The sequence below is a fragment of the Amblyomma americanum genome, chromosome 7, assembly GCF_052857255.1.
Source record: "Amblyomma americanum isolate KBUSLIRL-KWMA chromosome 7, ASM5285725v1, whole genome shotgun sequence".
Lineage (NCBI taxonomy): Eukaryota > Metazoa > Arthropoda > Arachnida > Ixodida > Ixodidae > Amblyomma > Amblyomma americanum.
This window is the reverse complement of record NC_135503.1, coordinates 41600628-41624979: the sequence shown is the minus strand read 5'-3', so window position 1 is coordinate 41624979 and position 24352 is coordinate 41600628. Positions and strand designations below refer to the sequence as shown.

Sequence of the window (24352 nt, the reverse complement as noted above, 5' to 3'; positions counted from 1 at the left end):
TAAAACAAGGAAGTAAAGAAAACTGCTCATTGATGGTGGGCCTAGACACAGAATGTCCACATTACGAAAACTGGAGCGCTACAGGCCCGCTACTCCCATGTCGCAGACAGCATTCGTTTTGTCGAGCGAATAACAGTGGCGGCATCATAATGTAGTGCCGCGCAGAAAAAATAAATGTGAAGATGTAGAAAGAAGAAGAAAATTTTCGGGCATTGCGGCCCAAAATACAGCATTGTTGGCGATGAAGTCGCAAGGCATAGGTGCCTCGCATGCTGATACCCTGTGATAAGCATTCGACACTAATTCTCACGGTGTCAATAACGCGAATGCTTCAGCTCAATTCAGTTATTGCCTCAAAGGCCCTCTTTTTTACTGGGGTATTACATTGGGATTGGATCCATTTCATACCTACTGCTTTATGCAGCTAAGAAAAAAACAGTATTTTTAATGAAATGCGACATTCACACACTTGCTAAATAGCACAGGGTTTTAAAGAGGTGACTCTTGTGCAAGTAGGCAAAAACTGTTACAGCTATCACAACTAGAACACGCAAGTCATAAAAAATTCTACTGTCCCTATATATCCCTGAATTCTCCATTTAAAAAGCGACTGACCGACAAAGAATTGAGGAACATTGATTGAGCAAGCACGGTCCTCACATTCATAGCTAAGATTCATGAACTCCGATAGCCCCGTGCTATTTATCTGTCTAGCAAGCGAAACTTCTCTCGGAGGTACTCACCCGGCAGGCAGACTGTTCCGTCCTTGGCAGCGACGAAGCTCTGTGGGCAGAGGCACATCGAGTCCAGGCACTGAGCGAGTTGGTTCCCGTAGCTGCACTCAGCGTGGCTCAAGCACGACTCACTGAGTCGTCGAGCTGGAACAAGAACACCTCTTGACAATGAGGTGACTGTCGGGAAGGCTTTAAAGTCCAACTCAGATAAAAGTTAATTTCTTAGATATCTGCAGCGCTAATGTGGAAAATACCTCGTACCTCAAGAACAGCCCATTCCACGCGTCTGTATGCTGGGAAGACTGTGACATTTACGCTGCTTCAGCTTCGCTTGAAGCTAAGTCAGTGTGTCGTTTCGTGGGGACTAATGGGACCTGAGGTTTTCTTCTTCCTCTGATTACAACAAAGTACTCACTACTAACAAGTAATCTCTCTCTAGAACGCTTTGACACATGAGTGCACGAGATGTTTGAGGTGTAAGACACAAGTCGTAAGAAACGTAATTTATGAAAGATAAAATTAAAAAAATCATAGAAAACGAAACTAAAAGCTCCAGTGAAGCGCTACACTTGTAAACGACCGAAGAAACGGGGAATTGCATGTGGTGTATATCTGAATAAATACTTCTCAAGTCCGAAAGGCCTGCTGCATAAGCGACCGTGATAAACGAACGTCGAATGGATATGGACATGAAAAATGATAATACAGGTTAGCGGCAAGTATCACAAAACGGCACGTTGAAGCGCTCGTTGAACAAAACTGCGAATCCAATGTTGCCTAAGAAAGGAGTGCTGGGAGTGCAGCTATTATCTCTTTAGAAACAAAGGCGGCCGTACCATTGTTCTTCATGTGATGCCGTTCATGAAGCACAAACATCAACTGGCATCGTCCAGCACTATAACGTAGTATCACCCAGTAAGAAGAAATGGTAATAAGTGCGGTAGGTGTGGCTGTCCTAGTTTTGGTGTTTTTTGTATAAGACTCAGTTTTAGTGGATACTTTAACGCTATATCAGCTAATAGACATTTCGGAACAGCTGGTTAGAAAAAGTAGAGCTATTCGATGTTATGGTGGAGAAAGATGCAAGTTACGCGTCCATTATAACTTACCAGTAAAAAACGAATAAGATACCACCTCAGAAAAGACACTGTTCAGCTTTGTGAAACCGGTTTCTGCGTACCGTATGTCAACCCAGCTCGAACTCATGTCTACCCATCGATTCAATATGTTAAGATGTACTCGTCGATTATTCAGAGCGTAATAGATTATATTTGTTCCCGATTTTTCCACACCACTAAAGCCAATTTAATCGGGTCCGTCAGCAATAATAGAAGACAGTAAGTGAGAAAAAGCTGTTTCTCAGATTGAACTAAATTAATGCAACAAAAATGCGCAATTCTGGAACGGCGCGTTCGCGCAATGCAGCACAGTCGTAGTTTCACCATTGTGCATACATAGGACGCAGGCAAAGCTGTTCCGGTCACGCAGCAACACGGGACTGGATTCCGGGCATGCGCAGGTTCCGGACACTGTGCAGATCAGGGCGGCCACACAGCGGGAGCTCTGGTTGCACTTCGAGCCCGGGCCGGATAAGGACGTCTCTGATAGAAGACCTGCACAACCATGGTGCAATTACTACATCTTTTGATTTTACTCGACTTCCTAGAATAGAATAGAATAGAATAGAATAGAATAGAACAGAAAAGTCTTTATTTGATAATACTTCAGTGCTTCAAGTTTACTGCGCTGCATGGCGGCTGCTATCTTCATGTGTGAATTGTTTGAACTCTTAGATTACATGACCGCAGCGGTGGCCAAGTGGTTGAGCATCCGCCTCGCATGCGGGAGGTGCGGGGTTCGATCCCCAGTGCCGCCGGTTACCCACCGGTGATACAATGGGTACAAGCTTTCCCCTGGTCTGGTGCTCGGCTTATTTAGGGTGAAATGCTTGGGAAATGGGTCTCTGACCCCACCTTGAGCAAAAACAAAAAACTATCTTGTGCCATGGTGCTCTTTGGCCATAGATGCCCTTGCGCCATAAAAATCCACCATCATCATCATCTTAGATTACATGGCACAGCTCCTGTTAGCTATGTTGATAAGTGAGGTTAATCAAGCGTTTAACATCTGTTGACATGTCAGGACGCTAAGAAAGGTATTTGGAATTTAGTTGGAACGAGTCTGAATACGTTTGCATAAAACTGAAGTCTATCACGCAAAATATTAAATGTTCAGGCGCCGTGTTTTCAACACATTCGTTTGCTATTAGTTATTAATCATTACCTTTTCCCATCGCTATGAATTTTCTATTAACTATTTTTCTCCTCTGCTCTGAAGGAAAAGAAACAAGCAAAATGTTGGATTTCTGTGCTCCATCATAGAAGCCGCTATGCAACAGCTAAAATTTTCATTGCCTCGAAAAGGCTTTTTGACACTGGCTTTTGACGCACTGATCACTCGTTGACTTTTAAACTTTAAGCGACACCAACAAAAAGTTCAGAGAAGAAGCTCTGTGACGGGAGAGACCAGCTCTATGCGAGTTTTGTTTTACGCTTCTTTAAAGCTTCATTTAAATTTTATATTGCAATTCCTCTGCCATATAAGCGGGAGCGCAGCTGGTGTTTGCACATCAGATGCTTAATTCCATACGCTGCTTAAATATTCGAACAGCACGTTATTTTCTTGCATTTTCGACGTCAAGGCTGCCGCGCTATACGATTACCAAAGCGACTCGCGCGGCTCAATCTTGAAACTTTCTTATATCCAGGACGCTTTCATATTTCGCATCACGAACCACTCGACGGAGCCGTAATTTCCACTTCAGAGCTAGGAAACTGCTAGATGCTGTTTTGAGACTCCCCCGTTCCAGAGCGGGAAGCAGCTGGCGTACCATAGCTGGAAATGAGCTCGTTTCCTTGCTCTGTGACGTCTTCGCCTTCAGGCAAGGAAACGGCATCAAATAGAGTCGATGTGACTTCCCGCGATGCTTCCGCCCGACTGCAATGAAACAAATGATCAGTGTAAAAAAGTGACTTATTTGCGTGGCGTTATATAGAAACATACCTCGTATTACTCTTTTGTCTAGTACTGGAGTCAGAGAAATTGCAAACTTTCGGATTCTGCTCGTCATTTTCTCCGCTTTAATGCCCTTGTAAAAGCTGTATTCACAAAACTTTTTTTCACATTACCGCGTAATTGAACCTTCAACAAGCGCTGGTAAATAGTACCAGCTAACGAGAGCGCAGCTCAGTCGGAAGAGGCAACGAGCTCGGCAGTCAGTCACGAAAACCACGTTTCTAGTTTTTCCTTTTTTTTTCAGTACGGCTTTGGAGTGGGAGTTGAAATGATTAGCTTTCTTCGAAACAGCTTCACCAGTGCAAAGCACCAGCTCTTTGTGCCTCATGTTTATCTGTGTGTTGCAGTGGTAATATTTCTATGGCGACGTGAAGGTAAACGCTTATGGAAGCAAACAGTCATGGCAGAAAATTTCTTCTGGTATGACATATCCATTTGTTTAAAAAGACATATATACATGTATTTGTTTTCACCTAGACAATTTACGCGTGAAAGTTCCATGCCAGTGTGCCACATTATAGAATACGACTGTGCTTGAATATCTCTGTTACAAGGGCATTTTGAAGCTCCGATCAGTTGAATGGCCGTTCGACTTTCTACCAGATGATGAACTGAACGGAAATCGGCGTCGCTGACACGTAACGTTAAGCAAAACTCAGTGCAAACCCTGGGTGGCGTTATCACGCCATGCACGGGCAATTTGCGAATAACCCAAAGGCTTGTCTCGGTATTGTTAACTTGAAAAACTAATTATATGCTTTATTTCATTGAAATGATTTCTGCACAAGTTTTGCGCTTGGCGTACGCTACAGGTGAACATCCCATAGTATAGCCAAGACAATTCAATAGAGGAATCATCGGATACACCGCTTAGCCGGCTTTTTTAATGTATGCCGCTGCGGGCGTTTCCATCATTTAGATTAGTGAACAATTCAGGTTTGGACTTCAACCAGCTAAGGAAACAACCTTTCGCGTTATTTAACAGTGGGAAATGCCGTTGACTCGTTAGGTACGGTGGGTAAGCCAACCGCCATTTTCTCAGCTGACCTGTTTAACTGAGGTTCCCGGCTTCGGACAAAACTGCCCTTCAGATCTCAAAGGCAGTTGACGCTGCCGTTTAACACCGGTAACTGACACCGTGACATTGTTGTTTGGGCTATCTGGTCCGCTCACAGCTAAGAGATTCCGTAAAAACATCAAACTGTCCATCTGATACGGCCGTCGAGCGGCAGTACATCTCGTAGAAAAGGGCTGGCGTTCCCGGTTAAAGATTTTAGCATGAGTGGCTGTGTCGAGAGAATACCTTACCGAGCGCTGTGCAGGTACGGCAGGGCTGATACGAGTGGCGTCATAAGGACGAAGCCGGAGGTTGCGAGGACAAGGCGAAAAAGCAACATTTCGGACATGCTGCCGTCTGCTCCTTCGTCTTTCTTCAGTGGTCGAATTTGAGGGCACTCAATTTTCTTCTTCTTATGAGCAAGGTGACAGCATGTTCAAGAGGCGCTTACACTTTACGTGCCGCTGATAACAATGTTAAAAGCCATGCAATACTGGTGGATAAAGAAGCATATTGCTGTAAAGAATGATGCTCGTAGCGATGATAATAATAATAATAATTGGTTTCGGGGGAAATGAAATGACGCCGTATCTGTCGCATATATCGTTGGACACCTGAACCGCGCCGTAAGGGAAGAGATAAAGGAGGGAGTGAAAGAAGAAAGGAAGAGAGAGGTGCCGTAGTGGAGGGCTCCAGAATAATTTCCACCACCTGGGGATCTTTAACGTGCGCTGACATCGCACAGCACACGGGCGCCTTAGCGTTTTGCCTCCATAAAAACGCAGCCGCGGCGATCGGGTTCGAACCCGGGAACTCCGGATCAAAAACAATATTTGAAAGTGCAGGTTTACACAGCTCCTCACTTATTAAATCTTCGACATTCGCCGACATGTAACAGAAGAATACAATATTGTGTAATGGCGATGTTACGTAATGGCGATGCTGTGCTGGCGCAAGCCTGAATGCTATATTTGAAGTAGTGATGAAGGATGTTTCTATGACGGCCGTTGAATCAACACGGACCTGGATGTATTGTTCCGTGGAGTGCTATATATAAGGTATATATACAATGGGGTCTATATAACGGGCATATAAGCGGACGCAACGGATTTCTTTAACGTGGTACGGGTAAAGTGGTTTGAAGGAGGAGTTTGTTTTCAGCTGTCGTTGCCTACTTGGGCGGTAAATTTAAAACAGGTTAGTGTAGGGGCTTAACATGCCAAAGCGGTTCAAGCTATAAGGGAACCCGTAGTGGAGGTCTCCTGATGCTTTCGCCCACCTGGGGTTCTTTAACGTGCACTGATATCGCACAGTACACGGGCCTTTAGCAATTTGCCTCCATCATGCGACCGCATTGGCCGGGATCGTACCCGCGTCTTTCGGGTCAGCAGCCGCAGCACCGGGACTACTGAGCACCCGCAGCGGCTCTTAAATTTAAAATAATGTAAACATTCACTACCCGTCCACCCGGCTTAAAGGGCATGTGACAAGTTTCAAAAGTTTGACGCATGTTTTCATTAATAACGCAGATTTTCTTCTGCTCTGTGTTCAATGGCTGAGTAAGAGTTCACTTCTACATGTTCAGAAACTCCATCTTTTAATACGTACTGCTTGGGTGGACTTCTTTGAACTGCTTCTGTTGCGCTGCGATCTATCAACATATTTGAAAAATTAAGCAGCGTCAAGAAATGAACCTTTCTCGACGTTTTTAATAAACCGCTGTTAAATGTTAGGGCATGTTATTACCAAAAAATATGCCGCTGCCGTCTGGAGGACGTTGAAGTAACGAGCGTAAGCTGTTTGATTGCGCCATCTATCGTCCATGCGATGTATTACCACGCGATTAGGCTACTTTTTCATACCTGACGGCGAGCGGGCGCCTACCGCCTTGAGGTCGGATATTTTGGAACAGTCTGGGCCGGAAAAGTTTTTGGACTCTTGGAGAACCATTTTTCCTTAACTCAAGGCAGTAGTGCCCGGTCGCCATGAGGTATGAAATTGTGAGCTGCCGAGTGCTAACGTCACGGTCGCTATATTAAGCCTAACTATACATATTAACCTATTTAGGAGATGTTGTCTAACATATTACACTCACCAAGGCCGTTACGAATATGCCATTAGTTAGATCATAACATCATCGGTTAGATAATTATAAGCAATTAAATTTAATCCTAACCTTATGTAAATATTAACTTCATTGGTTAATATTGGTCTCTAACGTGTTCTACTCATCTAGAGGATTCCAAATATCTAATTATTTTTATAATTATCTCATTAATTACTGAGTTATAAACGATTAAACGCAGTCACGTGACTAGTTAATTATGACGTCACAAAATCAGTGATCTCACCAATAAATCACCAATTAGATGTACTCATGACGTCAACAATTCATCACCAAATGGGTTGTTATATCGATTTACTGTGGGGGCCGCCATCTTGAATTCTTCGCGAAGGGACGTGGTAGCAGACCTCACGAAATCGAGAAACGCGATCAATAAGAACTAACTCTCTTAAAAACTAAGACATCAAGGCAGTGCGAGGAGCTTAATGACGCGACTGGACGCAGCCTTCGCACTTGCTTATTAATCCAAAAGCGTTAGAAGTCCCATTCAGCCGCCAACCCGGCATGGCACAGATTATTAGTAATAATAATTTACTAATTACTACTAAGCATTAGTTTGTAAACTGGTTAATAATTAATGGTCGTTAACTAAAACAAAATTAACATTGAAAGAAAAACAGTAGCGAATCTGATTAATAGTTAATAGGCACTAAGTTGTGCCTGGCGTACTTGACTAGTATTGCAAAGCGCGGGAAATGCTTTCATAAGTACCGCATGTAAGGACCCTAAGGGCGCCCGGTAAGTTTTTTTTTGCTTTTGGGCGCACGAAAACTGAAAATCATCGACACATTGTTCAAATACAACACACTCTAAGACATCAGCTAATGCTAGAACGAATGAAACAATGCAGCGCTGTGCAAGAACACAACATGGTCTGAAGAAAAAGGTTTGTATCCTTTTGTCTGTCGCTCTTTACGCGTGCGTGGTCTCCTCGTAGCCGAAATCGCGGAACACCTTGTAGAAGACAATTTTTCCAATATCTCGGGTCGGCACTTCCGGCAACCGGAAGCTGAGGGTGATTCCTTTTCCACGTCGCCGACTCCTATTGCGACGAGCAGTCATTGTCGGGCTGGTCTGCGTGGGGAACCACTCGAAGTAAACAGTCTTGGGAAGGTATTGAAGTCTGTCTTGGAGAGGCCACAGTGTCGTGGCCGCCGTGGAGGCGTGAGACCTCCTCCTAAGAAGACTGTCGATCAATTCCCTGATCGGGGACTTAGTGCTCACTTCGATGTTCGCGGTCGACGACTCGAAGATTGTCGTGCGCATCCTTGTGTGTCCTGCTGGAGTCACCTTCACTGCTGTTGATGTGAGGTTATGCGCGTTGCTTTTATTATTGGTTCCAGTATTTCGCTCGCTTCCACCCGCCGCGTTCATGTAGGCGTCGCTGTTGTCGCCAAGTGGAAGGATAAATCCGTAGGGCGGTCTTCCCGCCTTTGAAGTAGAATGGTCTTGAGCGACGTTGTGATTTTCTCGATTCAGCAATCGCTTCTTCCAATAGGGCAGGGGAAATCGGGGCGCTGTTGTCGTTGTAACTTCATGTTCCGCCCCTGGGTTCAGGCCAACGTTTAAGAGCCAGTCAATAATTGAGCCGACGTATGTGGGCTTTGTCACCAGGGCAGCGAATTCTCCATCGCGGAATTCGTCGTCGATGCCGATTTCGCCGAAAGTTTCGGCGAGGTCAAAAAAGGGGGCTTGGGTTGGCACTTCGTCGATGGCAAATGCATTGCTATGCTGGGTCTCGTTCGTGCTGTCACTCCCTATGCCTCCGGCGCCTGGCTTCTTTTCGTTGTGTTTGACGAGGCCGAGTGCGTCTGCGAATAAATGAAAATTGTTTTATTTTTAGTCGAGTTGCCTACAGACCGTTTGGTGGCACGCATTAGCGAGGTCATTAAAACCTGGGCCCGAGAAAAACAGTTTAAGGCGTGTAAATTCTCGCAATAGAAGACTGACGTCATGAGCACAAGAAGATGAACGGTTATGTTTACAAAGCAGTGCAAAACACGCATAACGAATATAGGCTTCTCGCGTCCAATGCGCCCTTCAACTGAGCCCGGCTACTCAAGCGTGATCGTGTCCGGACCAAGGAATGCAAACGATCAGGTCGCGAGAAGAAACTGCCGCAGGAAATTACATCTTTGTTTACCTTCGCGATAAGAACTATCAACCCATAGTAGAGCCCGCAATCAGAATTGCTCGAAAAATCTTTCAACAAAGGCGATGGCGGCAGAGAAGAGACAGGATTTCATTGATTTACGTTCATCTACGTGTATTTCTCCTGATACTCACGCAGCATATATCATAGACTTGCGGAACGAACAAAAAATACATTAGTAAGACTAAGCAGTGAAGAAATGCAGCGAACACTGTGGCAGTGACACTCCTGGCGGCGTACCAATAGTACTCATAGACTGAGAAAAAGTGATCTTTGGAATGACTGGAAAAATACCCCAGTGTTGTTAGCTCTCATGGGGAAATAGTACAATAAGCATTTAAGTGCGGATCCTACGGAACACATGCGTGCGATGAAAGACAGTTTTCCCCGCACAACACTTGAGTGGTCGTTGTTTCGCAAATGAATGCTACAAGCGGCTTAGAAGCCTGGCTATAGCGGGCTATTTGTTGACAACTGTGTTTCCCAGCATCTTTTTGACATCAAATGGCGGCACGAATTTAAAAGCTCTTTCACTTCAAAGGGGCTCAGAACGCACGTCGACTGCATGGGGTTATTGTAATGGTAATCACTGCAAAGTAAGTTGTACCATCATGTTATCTTACAGAGCTGTCACTTTGCTCATTGCCTCCTAAAATATAGCGATTATATCTCTGTATCTTTATTTCACACCGAAAATTTGTTTTGGGGAGCTCAAGCACACCGTAAGTACGGTCACGTCCCGGCGCGCTCCCGCCATGCCGTCCCGCCCCTCTTACGCACCAAACTGCCAAGTGCGAAAGAGAGGAAACGCACGTCGCAGTGATTCAAACCCCGACAGGGGCTTTCGCCATGAATCAGCCGCAGCCGTGGCATCGGCGAGGCCGGCGTGTCTCTGTGTCTGCGTTTCGAGCAACCTCTCGCCCGCCAATCATTTATGTAATTGGCACCTGTCACTGTGGGCAGTTTGCTCCTAATCCGGTAAGCAGGAGATGACGACGCCACAAGGTCACGTGACCTAGGTGGCCCGCCTGCCACTTAAACTGCTTCTCTGGGAATTGTTCGTGGATCTTCCGCTCATAGCCAAAGACACCGACGATAACGCCGTCTTTAACACTCGCGTTAAAACAGAATAAAAACAGTTAGGCCCTGGAGATGGGTGTGTTTAGCTTTACGGCTCTCATTGTGCGAGTCTGCGAGGTGGTTTGCTGGAGGTGTGGAGGAGGTAATGTCTACTGCAGGTGTTTGAAGTGCGCGTAATGTAGCTTCAAGGTCTTCTTGAAAAATTGTCCCTCGTCCACCATTGATGGGGAAGGAAAAGGATCACCGGTTCCGGTAATGAACTGCAGAGCCGGCTCACTACCGGCAATCCTTGCATGTCCTGTCAGGGTCAAGTTGAGAGGGAGCGCTAGAGAGGTCATCGCGCAAGTTTTCGGAAGGCGACACGCGTGAAATGACCGAGTAGCTTCCATCAGGTCTATGAAAATCCGGCAACGGGTAGAAGGGGGATAGGAAGTCAGTTCCTGAGTGACATGCACAATATCCACAACTTCCAGAGCAAGCAGAGAAGTCGGATTGTAGTAGGGAGTAAAGGTGATGTAATGGGGAGCTGTTTGGGATTGGGCCACGATGGCACAGGCTGTGGCATCGAGAGGAGGGGAATAGGAAGCGTCTGTATAGAGCGTGGTTGCATCGGCAATGAATAGGTTGCGTTGCAGGGCCCGGGCCTGACGATAGACTGCATGCAGGCCGGGCTTCATGTGGGCGGGAAGCAGGGCAAAACGACTGTTGTTGGGAAGAGGATTTTGAGGCGTGTGCAAAAGAAAGCCAATGGGTCCAATGCCAGCTCGTTGCAGAAGCCAGTGGCCTTGCGTAGACCTGGGCAGCTGACCCAGCTGACGATCCGTGTCAAGTCGGAGGAGGAGGGGAAGAGGAAGGAAGAGCCGTTCTGTACGGCTCCTTGTACAGGGAGATGTAGAGCTGCTCTGTTTAGAGTATTAAGGCCGACTGTACACGTCGCGTCTATGTTTGCGCAAGCGCCCAGCAAGTGAGGCTGACTGTGACTGACTGCTTCTGTGCTCATCAACCCAGCGGTGTATATTAACCACTTGGTTAGCCCGATGTGGCACATGGTGGTACTTGTTTATTGCGTTTCGTATCACCTTGGTGCAAGTAGGGTCTTGCACGTTGCGTTGGATTGCGCTGTTGTCTAGGCGAAGAGAGAGCAGTGGTTTAAATGATGGCAGGTACTGGGAATAGCAGATCAGTAGCAGCTCAGACTTCTCGTGGCTGTTTCGAGACTGGAACTGGAAAGAAATGGTGAGATAAGATCAAGACCGGCTAGGTGGGTGGACTCTACCTCCTCTGGTGACGCATGGGCACACCAGAGGGTGATGTCATCCGCGTAGAGGATGGAGTGAAGGTATAGTGCCTAGAATATACTGGTATGTTCTACTGGTATATTCTGTTATATACTGGTATATTCTAGGCAGTGCAGTGAAGGCGCGGAATCGCAGAAGGGGCTCGCGCGAGTGGAGCTATGTTGAGGTTGGAAAGGGTTGGGGAGGGTGCGGCACCTTGATGGATACAACTAAGGGTAGACAGCTGGGCTAGTTGGTTGTTTGCATTATTATGGAACATGTTACCTGCGGAAGAGACAAGGACAAAGGGAGAAGACAACACGAACGCCTTATCGACATACATTCTAGTACATTGGGCCCCGTTATACCTTTTTTATGTGTGAACCCTTCCACGACCCTTGTCAACCTCTCAGCTGTGAAAAATACCGGCGATCGTGTTGTCTTCTCCCTTTGTCATTTTCTCTTGCGCTGGTACCATGTTCCATAATAATTGATGGATACCGCGGGTGAGAGTGATAGGGGAAGAAAGGGTGCCGACAAGCCGTAACTGAGCCTGGCGAGAATGGAGAAAAGGACAAATAAAGGAATACATGTAGGGTCCGCAATCAGTCTCGTGGAGGGGGTCGAGAGTTTCGTCGTATACAGCAGGATGTCGAAGGCATTGCGAACGTCAACTGTGACTGCTTAACTTGTCTGATTGATGGAGGGCATGTTTCTTGGAGGAGATAGATCCTGAAGGGACATATGTTGGCGGGAAGTGATTAGGCTGTGTACCCAAAAAAAGGGGTTGTGTCGAGATCTGTTAGACGTGTGAGTTCCATGCGCTCCATTGCGTTCCTGACAGAAGTGGTAATAGCATGTTTTGAGGTTCGAGGTGGTAGCACGTTTTCCGCGTTTTGGATTGAGGAAGATAATGCAGGGAGTCCACTCAGGAAGCAGGGTATAACCTTCCCAATGGGAATTGATATAAGAAAGGAGAAACTCTTTGTCAGCTGTGGGAAGATTTTGTAGCGAAAGCTACATTGGCCACGAACTCGCAGTTTCACCGTGCTCGCATTCCCACCGTGGTCGCACCACACCACGTGACGAACCGCGTGGCGAACCGCGTGACAATAACTAGCCAGACAACCAGACTAACTTGGACTTGAAATCAAGATTAACCAAGGCTAACCAAGCTATGTCTTAGCTTCCGCTACGTATATCCTGGCATAGCCGAGCTAAGCCACTGCCAATTTTTTGAGCAAGGAATGTGGGATTTGGCGTGCGCTTGGTGTGATCCTACTTCAATTGTAAGTCAGAGGGCTCCAGGTTGGGGAAGATATACGAGAGGGCGGGGCGTGAGGACTGAGTACACAAGGTAGAAGGGGAGGTATACATTTGTCGGTGGCCATTTGGAGGTGGAAGTCTGGGCCATAGAGAGAGCGGTGTTTTTAAAGAGTGGGAAGCGGACGAGGTTGTAGGCCAAGACAGGGGCCGAGCAGGTGCAACGCGACTGGATCGCAGATGCGATTGTAATGCCGAATGTGGTACAGCGAGTGAGAATATCCGCGTTTAAGATTTCAAGTGCGTCAATTGTGCGTTGCGTGGTTTCTTGCGAACGCAGGGGGAGTAAGCGCTTGCGTCGCTTTCACAGTCTCATGAAGTGCGGGTCTGGGAGGTGGCACGGGGGATCCGGGTGCATAGTCGTGCTAGTCTGGGACCACACTTATCGAAGCCAACTAGTTGAAGTCTCGTAACCTGCGCACGACTGTGGGCTCCGAATCTGGTGGAACCAGTTCCAGTTTGTGTGAAACCACACGTGCTTTCCAGATTCATGTGTAAATGAAACAGGGCTGTGCTTAGGGAGGTTACCTGTGAGCACGGTGTCGGGTAGCAGTTGCCAAGTGTTTGAAGGAGGAGGGCGAGTGTTTAAAACATACGGTCAGGTGCAGTGTGTCGTTGTCCACTGTGTCCATCTTGTGTAGGCGTACCAGGCGTACTGATGAAGAAGCATGATTGCTGCATAGTGAGTTTGTGCATAAACCGTCCCTAACGGAGGGTAGTGGGGTAGCCCCAAAGAGTACGCGGTGTGGCATGTTAAAGTCTCCGCTGCGAAGGTTATTACATTGTGAGGAGAGAGTGCGGAGATACGAACATACGTTTTCACGTAATTAGGCAATTAATGAACACGTTGACTAGCTGGAAGCCTCTACAGCTATCCGTCCAAGTCTTTTCACTGTTAAATCGTCAGAGAACAAAAAATATTATTCAAGTCATTGACCTTTTGCTTCAGTGCTATGATGCCTTGGGAGTTACAAAACAGTAATAAAAACTTTTAATTTCTAAACCTCGACGTCAGAGAATGTCCAGAAGGTTTCGGTACGCTCACTCGAGTTTTTCCGGCCCTTACGAAAATGGTTTATAGGCACTCTATAGACCTGTTGTAGACTATATTGCCTTCTTATAAATATTTCTTTTTGTCTATTCATAGTCTATAGACTATAGACAAAAGTGTACTAAAAGTATATGGCCATAAATCTACATGTGGTCTATAGACTGTCTATAGGATTTGTATTGCCTTTAGACTGTTCTCTAGGATTTGTCTATAGCGAGGTTATACACTTTATAGACAGAAGTCTATGGACAGACTATAGACTCTCTAAAGAATGTTTTGTAAGGCGCCGCGAGAGAAACAGCTACAGTTTCTTTATTTGGGAAGCAATCAGCAGGAACAAATTGGGAAAGCCTTAAGCCAACCTCACTCCCTGAGGAGTGCTTAGACTCGAGAGAGATCCTCTGAGGTAGCAGTCTTGAAGTAGATATCTGTCGCAGCTTCGTGGATTATTTCTGCGATATCCCGCACAGGTACAAGCGCGGAAAGAAGCGCACCTAGCAGAGCCCGCAGAAGGGTCGGCGCCACAGCCAAGGTGACTAGGCACACGAGAAAGGCCACGAAGACGGCGTAGCAGCAGATCCCAAAGAAGCTGTACCCACGAGGAACCTCTGTATCGTCCTCTGCCGTCGCCGTTTCTTGCCCTAGCGCCACGGTGCTGCAATGAAAGTTGAGGCTTAGGACAGGAACTGTTACTGAGCACGCACTTGCATTTCAGTCAATTTTACTGGAGCCAAGAGACTCTTTTGTACATTCTTCACAGTTAAGGAGGAGTACCTGGCAATTGTGAAGTTTTCAAAAAATTATTCGGGTGGCAGACTGGTTTCTTCTCCTGGTTAACAATCGTGCCTATCCCTCTCCTTTAGCCTCCGCGGTGGCTCAGTGGTTGTGGCGCTCGCCTGCTGACCCGAAAGACGAGGGTTCGATCCCAACCGTGACGGTCGAATTTCGATGGAGGCGAAATTCCAGATGCCCGTGTACTGTGCGATGTCAGTGCAGGTTAAAGATCCCCAGGTGGTCGAAATTTCCGGAGCCCTTCACTACGACATCCCTCATAGCCCGAGTCGCTTTGGGACGCTAAACCCAAATAGACCAAATAAATACATCAATATCCTCGTCCTTAAAAACTATGCAGTTACTTTTTTTAAAGTTCACTTATTCATACTGAGCTTCGTGTCAGAGACCATTTATTGCTAGAATATATATCGATTGCACAAAGCGCGCAATAAAAAGATAATAAAGGACAGTAACAAAAGGGCAACACCAGCCGAATATATCGGTTGCACGACTGTTTCAAACAACGGCAATAACTGTTGCGTAATGTCGTCGTTTGTGATTTAGTTCCCAGCTGTCTCGAAACGTTTGAGACAATGATTACGAAGGAAAAGCGGCGCTCTTTTTCGTAATTTTCATTGTCTTGTGGCTTTTGCAAAGTAGTTTAACACTATATTTGAATTTTCAAAATGCATTTCTTTTCAAATGAGAAGGGAATAAGCTTAAAGCAGCACGTGTCAGTGATACAGAAACGGCAGGCATTGAAAAATGAGGATGTAAATTACGCTGCGGAAAGATTTCATGCTTCGAGTTACGTAACACTGACATCACGCTCGTTATCTTCAAACTTGTCATGCGCGTGTTGAGTCTTTTGACTAGAGACTAAGTGACGGCCCTATTCAAGAAGTGTCTGAAAGTTGCATAACCTGGCTGATATTTCTTCGTTCAGCTAGTGCGGACTGGCTGTCAGCAGCCGGGAATTGCCTGTCACGTATGAAATTCGAGCTCAAAAATAACCGCATATCAGCGCAAGACGTGGAATATATTAGAGTTGTGAACTTGCGTTGTATGTAAACGGCGCTTGCTAACAAAACATCGCCTAAATTTTTAGGGCATGGAGGAGCACCCAGCGAGGAAGATTCGTTAACTATTTGAAGCTCTAAGAACTTTCGGAGCTGCTCAATAAACACATGAAAGCTAGGGATGTGTACAAGGGGTGCGATTATTCGCACTAAAGCAACGATAGTTGTGACAGCTGTGACCGGTATAGTTGCAGGTTCCTCTCTATCGCGGCCATTTTAAAAACGACAAAGCAGGCGGTTGTGTTAAACGAAAGTGAATATCAGTAATTGGTGGGTGGCCAAACAGCCTGCTTCTTTAATACATTATGGAACACGGCAGGCCACTGAGATGGCATGTGCAGACGCGTGCAAGTACCGCGGCGACGATGATGATGATGATGATAATAATAATAATAATAATAATAATAATAATAATAATAATAATAATAATAATAATAATAATAATAATAATAATAATAATAATAATAATAATAATAATAATAATAATAAATAATAATAATAATAATAATAATAATAATAATAATAATAATAATAATAATAATAATAATAATAATAATAATTGGTTTTTTGAGAAAGGAAATGGCGCAGTATCTGTCTCATATATCGGCGGACACTTGAACCGCGCAGTAAGGGAAGGGATAAAGGAGGGAGTGAAAGAAGAAAGGAAGAAAGAGGTGTCATAGTGGAGGGCTCCGGATTAATTTCGACCACCTGGGGACCTTTAACGTGCACTGACATCGCACAGCACACGGGCGTCTTAGCGTTTTGCCTCCATAAAAACGCAGCCGCCGCGGTCGGGTTCGAACTCGGGAACACCGGATCAGTAGCCGAGCGCACCAACCACTGAGCCACCGCGGCGGGTCGGCGATAATCGCCGAGCCTGAATTTTCCGTAGAGACGATGCAGAAAAGGTTTTTCTTCAGAGTACTGCAAATGCTCTCGCCTAGAGCGAACAGAGGCTTTGTATTCGTTCTATGGGGTTTAACGTCCCAAAGTGACTCATGCTATGAGGGACATCGTAGTGGAGGGCTGCAGGTAATTTCGACAACCTGGGATTCTTTAATGTGCACTGCGCTCGCATAGTACACGGGTCTTTAGCATTTCGCCCCCGTCGAAATGCAACCACCCCGGGCAGGATCGAACTCGCGTCTTTCGAGTCAGCAGCCGAACACCATAACCACTGAGCCACAGCGGCGGCTCCACAAGCAAAGCGTACCTTTACCCTGAAGCACGTGTGTGCGTGTGCTCGGGGGTGTCCACATACCTGCGCGTGTAGGTCTGTGTGCGTGTGTGCGTGTGTGCGTGTGTGCGTGTGCGCATGTGCGCGTGCGCGCCCGCGGAAAGAAGGAAGAGAGAGGCTCTTATTTTGCATATTACCATCTGTTGCTCTGTTTTCAAAATTAGTGATAACAGTTTCGTGAGGCTTAGTTAGACGCAGTTCTGAAGAGCCCCCGTTTTTGGCGACATATTTAGTCATAACTAAAAGATAATGCAAACGTATTAATTTCAAGACGGGTAGAAAAAAACTAGTTGTGATATCGGCGACACCATGCTAGCAAATAATCGGCAGAAAACACAGATACGTCGTTCTAGGTTTTCATCCCCATAAGGAACCTAAAAAGGAAATAACAAACTTACAACAAGCGCTAAATTAGCATGAGTACTGTGATTGAATTACTAGTACAGTGCGTTTTACTTTTTCTTCGCTCCTTGACATTGTACAAAAAATGTTACGAGCGTTAAAAAAGCGTTTACCAGACAACAGTTCAATGCAAACGGTGATCAAGTTCATTAATATCAGCTGCTTCGTACCTGGGAAAATTGAGGCTTAGAGCCGGGGCTCCCGAATCGGGCCCCTTGCCCATAGTCTCTCCTTCCTGCGTCCCTTCTTTAGTCTTAGGTGCGTCACCTTCCGGTTCCTTTTTTTCATCTTTCTGTTCTTGAGCCTTCACTGCTGCAACATCTTCACCTTTTTCGTCGGCCGGCTTCTTAACACCTTTCTCTTCATCAGAAACTTCGTTGCCTGGTGAAAGAATCCTTGAATGGCCCTTATTGTCTGCGCTACTCTTCTCTCTCTTCTTCTTAGCCAGTGGGACCGCGGCCTCCGGTGAAAATGGGGGTGAGGTCACTTCTTCTGGAGAGAATACATGCGCCTTCCTGTTTTTCACCCGGCCTCCGCGAGGGGATGTCATGGATCTCATCTGCTGCAGCATCATCATGAGCGCGGCTGAATCGGCCAATCCGTTGCTCTGGGGCTGCTGCTGTGGAGTTGGGTACTGGTATGGAGGAGGGTAGGGGGCAGGAGGGGGCTGGGCATTGCCAGTGAAAATCACAGTGCCCCCTCCGCTGCCACTTCCAGTGACCGGTATCGGTAGGGGCGTCGGTATCGGTAGCGGGATGACGTTGGTCTGAGAGCCCGTGCCTGCACCACCCATGGGAACTGTGATGACGCAAGGCTGAGAGCCGGTGGGCTGCGGTAGAACCGTGACTTGCGGTGCCTGGTACGGCGCCGCACCAGCGCCGCCGAAGTATGGTGGTGTCATCATCATAGGTGGCTGTGGGTGAATTGGCGCCATTCCTGCCCAGCAATGCAGAAACAGGCAATGATCGGGTTAGCTTGGTGAAGCTTAGTCTTTCCAATATCGAAGCATTGTGTTGAGTGGCTGTTCACATACCGAAACCAAACAGAAGTGTGTACAAGTGCAAGAACATGGCTCGCTGTGATAAATAAATACATGGAAAGGAAACAGTGCTATCCGCGCCTGCGTCTTGACAGGTCTCATAGGACTATCAGATATGCAACGGAAAGCAGCCATGCACATCTTGAATAAATGACACCGTGTGTCGGGTGGGTTGCTCATCTTCAAGGTTATTTATTTATTTATTTGCCCCTAGGTAGGGGTTTTACATGTAGATACCGAGGTGCTTTGCACGCCGGTGTCAACATACGGGCTTTATGCTTAGCTCTTAGTAGTCTGAAGTGGAGCGCAGCTAGTAATATTGCTTTGGGTCAACGTACTCTTATCAGTGACACAGATTCTGGGTTACCTGCAAAATATAAATCAGCGCAGAATGCGAACTGCCACAAATTGTAAACCATACGTCACTATGCATGCATGCTGAGTAGAGAGCGCTAATGCTGTTTTGCATTATCGTGAACGAAAGTTTGGAAGGTCGTTACGAAACTAAGGCAACTAACCTTGCATACCTCCAGCATACAAAGGCATTCCGGGCATCATGCCGCCCATAACGCCCGGGAACATTCCCGGCATCATGCCAGGTATCATGCCCGGCATCATTCCAGGCATCGTGCCGGGCATCATGCCGGGCATCATGCCAGGCATCGTGCCGGGCATCATGCCAGGCATTATGCCAGGCATCGTCCCCGGCATCATCCCCGGCATCCCAGGAAAGTATGGCGGTGGGAATGGGCCACGTGCAGGGATCATTCCCGGCACTGGGAACCCGGGAGGCGTCCCCATGCCTGGCGGCGTCATAACACCTGGCATTCCTGGCATGTGTGGTCTGGGTGTCCTCGTATTCTGCCCTCTTCCTGCAAATCCTGCAGAAAATGGTTGCCTGTCATAAATGGTCATAAACCTACGCGCGTAAAAGAAGGCATACGTTTTCAGCATCACCGGAGAATAGTATAGATACAGGAAGTTATTGCAGTCCCCTTCAGTTTGAAGATTCCGGTTTGTGGCGAGATCGACAGAAACTTTATCACTGGTTTCGCACCTAGAAAACCTGTCAAGCTGAACAGCTTTTGAGCATACTGTTACAGGTACGCCTCAAACGACATGCTTTGTTTGGAATGCATACAGTTTGAGTAGCTATTTTTCACATCTAGCCGACTAATACTGTATTACGATCGCAACTGCTGCTCTTGGTGCCATCTGTCACCCTACCTGCATCTCCCCCCCCCCCCCCCCCCCGAGCCCTATCGACGGCAACTTTTCCATATTCTTCAGTGCGTGTTGTTAAGGGCTTCAATCACGTTTGATAATTTCCATCAAATAAACTGAATGATTATAGATCTAGCGTCCAACTGTCCAACCATTAAACCATTATGCAACCGAAAAACGACAGAAATTTATTCAATTGTCAGCCACCGCATCCTCTTTGAGTAAGAATTTTCTTCTACAGTGCGCGTGGATGCAATAGCCCAATAACACTTATGAAAATATAGCTGTTGTGCAGTTAATTACGGTGACAGCGGCTTCGTGAAAGTTCAGGGGAAATGCAGAATTTCATTTCGAATTCTCGTTGTTACGTCGGCTGTTCCCATGGGAACCAATCCTTGAATGGTTCCCGTGGTAGCCAGCCTTCGGCTGGGTGTTCCTCGCTCTCGCCATATCTTCCTTCTCCCAAGGTAGCGAAACTGGAGGCGGTTCTCGTTAGGTTAGGTTTATATACGGAAAATACAAAAGGGAAGACTCTTCATCACAGTTAATGATGTCAAATAAAATTCCTACGCTAGAAGTCCGCTGAAAGATTAATAGATTGGTATTCTTGTTTAATAGTTTAACAGGTAAAAATAAATTGAAGCTACCGGAGTGCATTAAGCGTCCTCTAGTGAGAAGGACTCGGAACATTCTTGAACATTCACTTACTCCCCTTTTCGCCAAAACTAACAGTTTTAAATACAGTTTTTTCCCTATAACAGTGCAAGATTGGAATTCGCTACCGGAATCTGTTTTTTCCTCGCAAAATTTTTCTGATGCGTTAAATCGTCTATTTACCTGCTAATATTGATTATATGTATGTTTTGTATACGTGTGCTGCTGATATTGTATAAGTTTATTGTCTGGTTTATTCTTTTGGTATCCGTGCGCTGCTAACATTGTATAAATTTATTCTTTTGGTTCTTTTGGTCTCCGTGTGCTGCTAATATTGAATAACTTTATTCTTTTGGTTATGTATCATTATATGTTCACTCCTGCTTGGGCCAAGCAGTGGCCTGCAGTATTATGAAATAAATGAAATAAACCCCTCTCCGGTTGAGCATTCTTACTCTCTCTCCATACTCTCCTGCTTTCTCAGTAACCACGCGTAGAAGGAGGAGGGGAGTGCAAAAGTGTAACCATCAGCCTGGCTACGCCCACTGTAGGACAAAGGTCTCTCCTAAGACCCACCAATTAACCTTTTCCTGCGCCAGCTGTGGTCCCCCCATCCCGGCAAACTTCTTAATCTCATCCGCTCACCTAACTTTATGCCGACCCCTGCTTCGCTTCTCTTCCCTTGGAATTCAGTCTGTTACCCTTACGGACAATCGGTTATCTTGCCTTCGCATTATACGAACGAAGAATACCTTAGTAATCTCCGATTCGCTGATGACTTTGCGTTTCTAAGTCACTCAAGAGCTGAACTGCAAAGCATGATAAATGAGTTACACCGGCAGAGCAGTACGGTGGGTCTAAAAATGTGCAGAAAACCATGGTAATGTACAATTTTCTCGGAAGGGAACAGCAGTTGACAATTGGTAGCGGTTGCTGGAAATGGTAAGGGAATACGTCTACTTAGGGCAGGTAGTGACCGCAGATCCGGAACACGAGAGTGAAGTAGCTAGAAGAATAAGAATGGGGTGGAGCGCATATGGCAGATTTTATAAGATCATGATTGGCAGTTTACCAATATCCCTCAGAAGAATAATATATGAGCTATATTTTGCCGGTACTCACCTATGGGGCAGAAAAGTGGAGGCTAACGAAAAGGGTTCAGCTGAAGTTAAGGACAGTGCGGCGAGGTATGGAATGAAAAATGATAGGTTTAGCATAGGAGACAGGAAGCAGGCAGAGTGGGTCAGGAATCAAACACGGATGCATGACATCCTAGTTGAAACCAAGCGGAAAAAGAGGGCTTGGGCAGGATATGTAATGCAAAAGTATAGGAATGCGTAATCGGAGGGTGGTTACAGTGGAACGAGGGAGGTGTGGCCAGAGCTAGGAATGTGCAACTGGAGGGTGCCTGCCACGAGATACACCCTCTTTGGGTGGTGACCTTGAAAGGAAGACGGTAGGAGTAGAGCGTAAGCATGCGCAGCTGGAGAAGGGTAGCCACGGGAACAACCTGGAGGTGGTTACGGTTGAAAGAGCAACGTATGGCAAGAGCGGAGGATTGCGCAACTAGAGGGTGGTTACCGCGCGAAGGACCCGAATGTTGGTCACAGTAAAAGGAATGGTATAGCGTGGGGGAAGCAATAATGCACGTTCCATCTGCGGCAATTGCTGCAGAACACGCCGCTCTTGGAATGGCTCAGCGGCGGTGGGACTGGGGAGAAAGCAGGAGCAAGGAAATGTCAGTGAGTTCAATGCAAGACCGTTGCAGAAGCCACTGGCCTTGCACAAAGCCGGACAGGCGACCCAGTTGACGACCCCTGTGAAGTCAAAAGAGATCGCGAAAAGGAATGAAGAACCTTGTAGCGCATTTTCTACCTAGATGCGGGGACAAGGAGATGTAGAACTGCCTTATATAGTGTATGTCCTGAACATTGTACGTTGTGTCTCTGTTTGTGTATGTGTACAGGAAGGGGGAGCAGATAGGATCTGCAGTTCGATGAGCGCAAAGGTAGTCTATTAGTTGCGGCTTTCGCTTAATTGAAGTTGGCACCGCCTCGGCAATCATAGCAGCCGACGTTGGTCAACTATAAATTTGCGCATTCACTTACCGAAAGGTGGCCTCATCGGGCCCATCATAGGGCTTCCCCACCACGGCACGGGTCCGATTGTGGCGAGATCGGGCATCGAGGAATACGACGACCGTTCCGCATGGCCGGGAAAGTACGGGTAGCCGCCCCATGTCCGAGCTCCGGTGCTCAGTTCCGGAGCAGAAGCAGATGACTTGACTTGTGACCATGGCTGTCGCTTCATGTTCGGATTAGACGTCAGCCGGTAGCTGGGAGATGTGCACTGCGGCTATACTATGTTCACAGCATACGGTGAGATTATGGCACATTCTTTCAGTTTATGTACATTTCAAGCATTTTTTTCCCTCATACACTCTACAAAGCTCCCAATTAGTCTGCAAGAAAAGACGGCGTGCAGTAACGCAGTTGGTTCCTCGTTTTCCCGGCACGAAATGTTTGCAATGCCCGTGAATACAACAGCGTAACCGTATACAGTGAAATTGTAAGCACAAATTGACATTCGTGTATTTCGTTTTTTATTAATCCCTTTTTCTTATCTTAGGGATGCAGGAACAATGAGCATTTCTGAACTGAGAGCAGGCTCTGTTTTCGCTGGGATAGGGGAGTAGGTCCTAAAATCAGCTAATACATGAAGCGTCTCCTATTACATAACAGTTGCCGGCAAGTCAAGTCCAAGAACACCGTCTGAAGTGCGTGTGGTACCTTTTGTTTGTTTTCATGAAATTCATCTGCTCCTATTAGCCAGTTGTATCCACCTGTTTAAAAAATGTGACGGCTATAGCAAAACTTTTATATGTACATTTGCTGCGTAATCAAGGCGCATAACTGACAAGCACTGCTGGTGGCGTTCAGCAAATCTGAAAGTACAGTTTACAGCATGATGATAACAAAAGAGATGTTTTAGTCCAGCAGAATTGCTCAATCTCACACACTACCGATAATGAACCACGTATTTAAAATTTACTAATCAGTTATACCACACAGAACAATACAATATACGTTGCTGATATGAGATAAACATGCGAGCTACGGCACTGCCTACCATTACATTAGACTATGTGAAATAATCACGCGAATTACACGGTAAAAGTGACAGGACGTAGTCACTGTGACATGACATCATTATTCTAACACGCGGTAAAGGTGCTTTTATACGACAGCTACTGCTACTTCATGTATCAGTAGCAATGCGTTGCGCTTGACGCAGTGCTAACAGCACGGGGTGCACGTTTAACGTGCAATGTTTTACCTTTAGCTCACCGGGAGCTTCCGTGGTTTTTTAGTGGCAGCCCATATCTGCATGTTACGATAAGCTCAGCCACATGAGGTGAAGGAACCTTGTTGGCGGGCAGCCTTACCTTGGTTGGCGGGACGAATGCTTGCTTAATCAGCCACAGCCGAGTCTCTCACGTTTCTGGCCGTCTTCAGAGATGGGCTGGCAGTGAACGCGATGCGGAACTAACAAGACTCGACTCCTACATAGCGTACCAACACTTCGCGGCTTCTGCTTCTTCGCAAGGAATGGCTGCTTAGACGGCGAGGCAGCATCAGCGGCTCGTGGGCTGCTGTCGGGCCACGCGCTCGCGAGAATACGCTGCAGAATTCGTGCCATAAATAGTGATGGTGATAATGATGCTACAAACAACGTGAGAATGCCTGCAAAGCGATGCCAAAATATAAAAGTAAAAAGGGTGAGAAAAGCCTTTCAGATGGAAAAAAATAATTGAGGGTGCCAGAAATGAGAAAGACAAAAACGTGAGGTGACAAAAAACCTGTTGTAGGCAGTAGCCTAGCCACTGCATGTGGCTAGGCCGAGAACGCGCCTGTCGCGAGCTCGTTCTGGGCCCGGGCCAGAGTTCGCCGGCCCCGGGCAATAAACCGGTCGCTGGTACTGCTTTCCTCAACTCAACAAAACCATAAATTGCTAGAAAAAGCGCGAGCCAATGCCTGAGGCCACTGTGAGTGACCGCCAATAAGTT

At 46.5% G+C, this 24352-nt stretch overlaps 2 protein-coding genes across 2 annotated transcripts; both read right to left on the bottom strand.

The window, feature by feature from the left end:
* Nucleotides 1-1609: 1609 nt before the first annotated feature.
* Nucleotides 1610-5231, bottom strand: LOC144097658 (uncharacterized). The gene is made up of 4 exons (XM_077630310.1): nt 5118-5231; nt 3625-3731; nt 2189-2347; nt 1610-1629 (listed from the first exon to the last, which is right to left on the bottom strand). The coding sequence occupies exons 1-4, from the start codon at nt 5213-5215 to the stop codon at nt 1610-1612; spliced, it is 384 nt and encodes a 127-aa protein (XP_077486436.1). The 5' UTR covers nt 5216-5231.
* Nucleotides 5232-7903: 2672 nt separating this feature from the next.
* On the bottom strand, nt 7904-23938 carry LOC144097657 (uncharacterized). The gene is made up of 6 exons (XM_077630308.1): nt 23732-23938; nt 22395-22621; nt 18927-19289; nt 17540-18305; nt 14369-14529; nt 7904-8802 (listed from the first exon to the last, which is right to left on the bottom strand). Exons 2-6 carry the CDS (start codon nt 22594-22596, stop codon nt 7904-7906), a joined length of 2391 nt encoding a protein of 796 aa, XP_077486434.1. The 5' UTR covers nt 22597-22621; nt 23732-23938.
* Between the last annotated feature and the right edge of the window lie 414 nt (nt 23939-24352).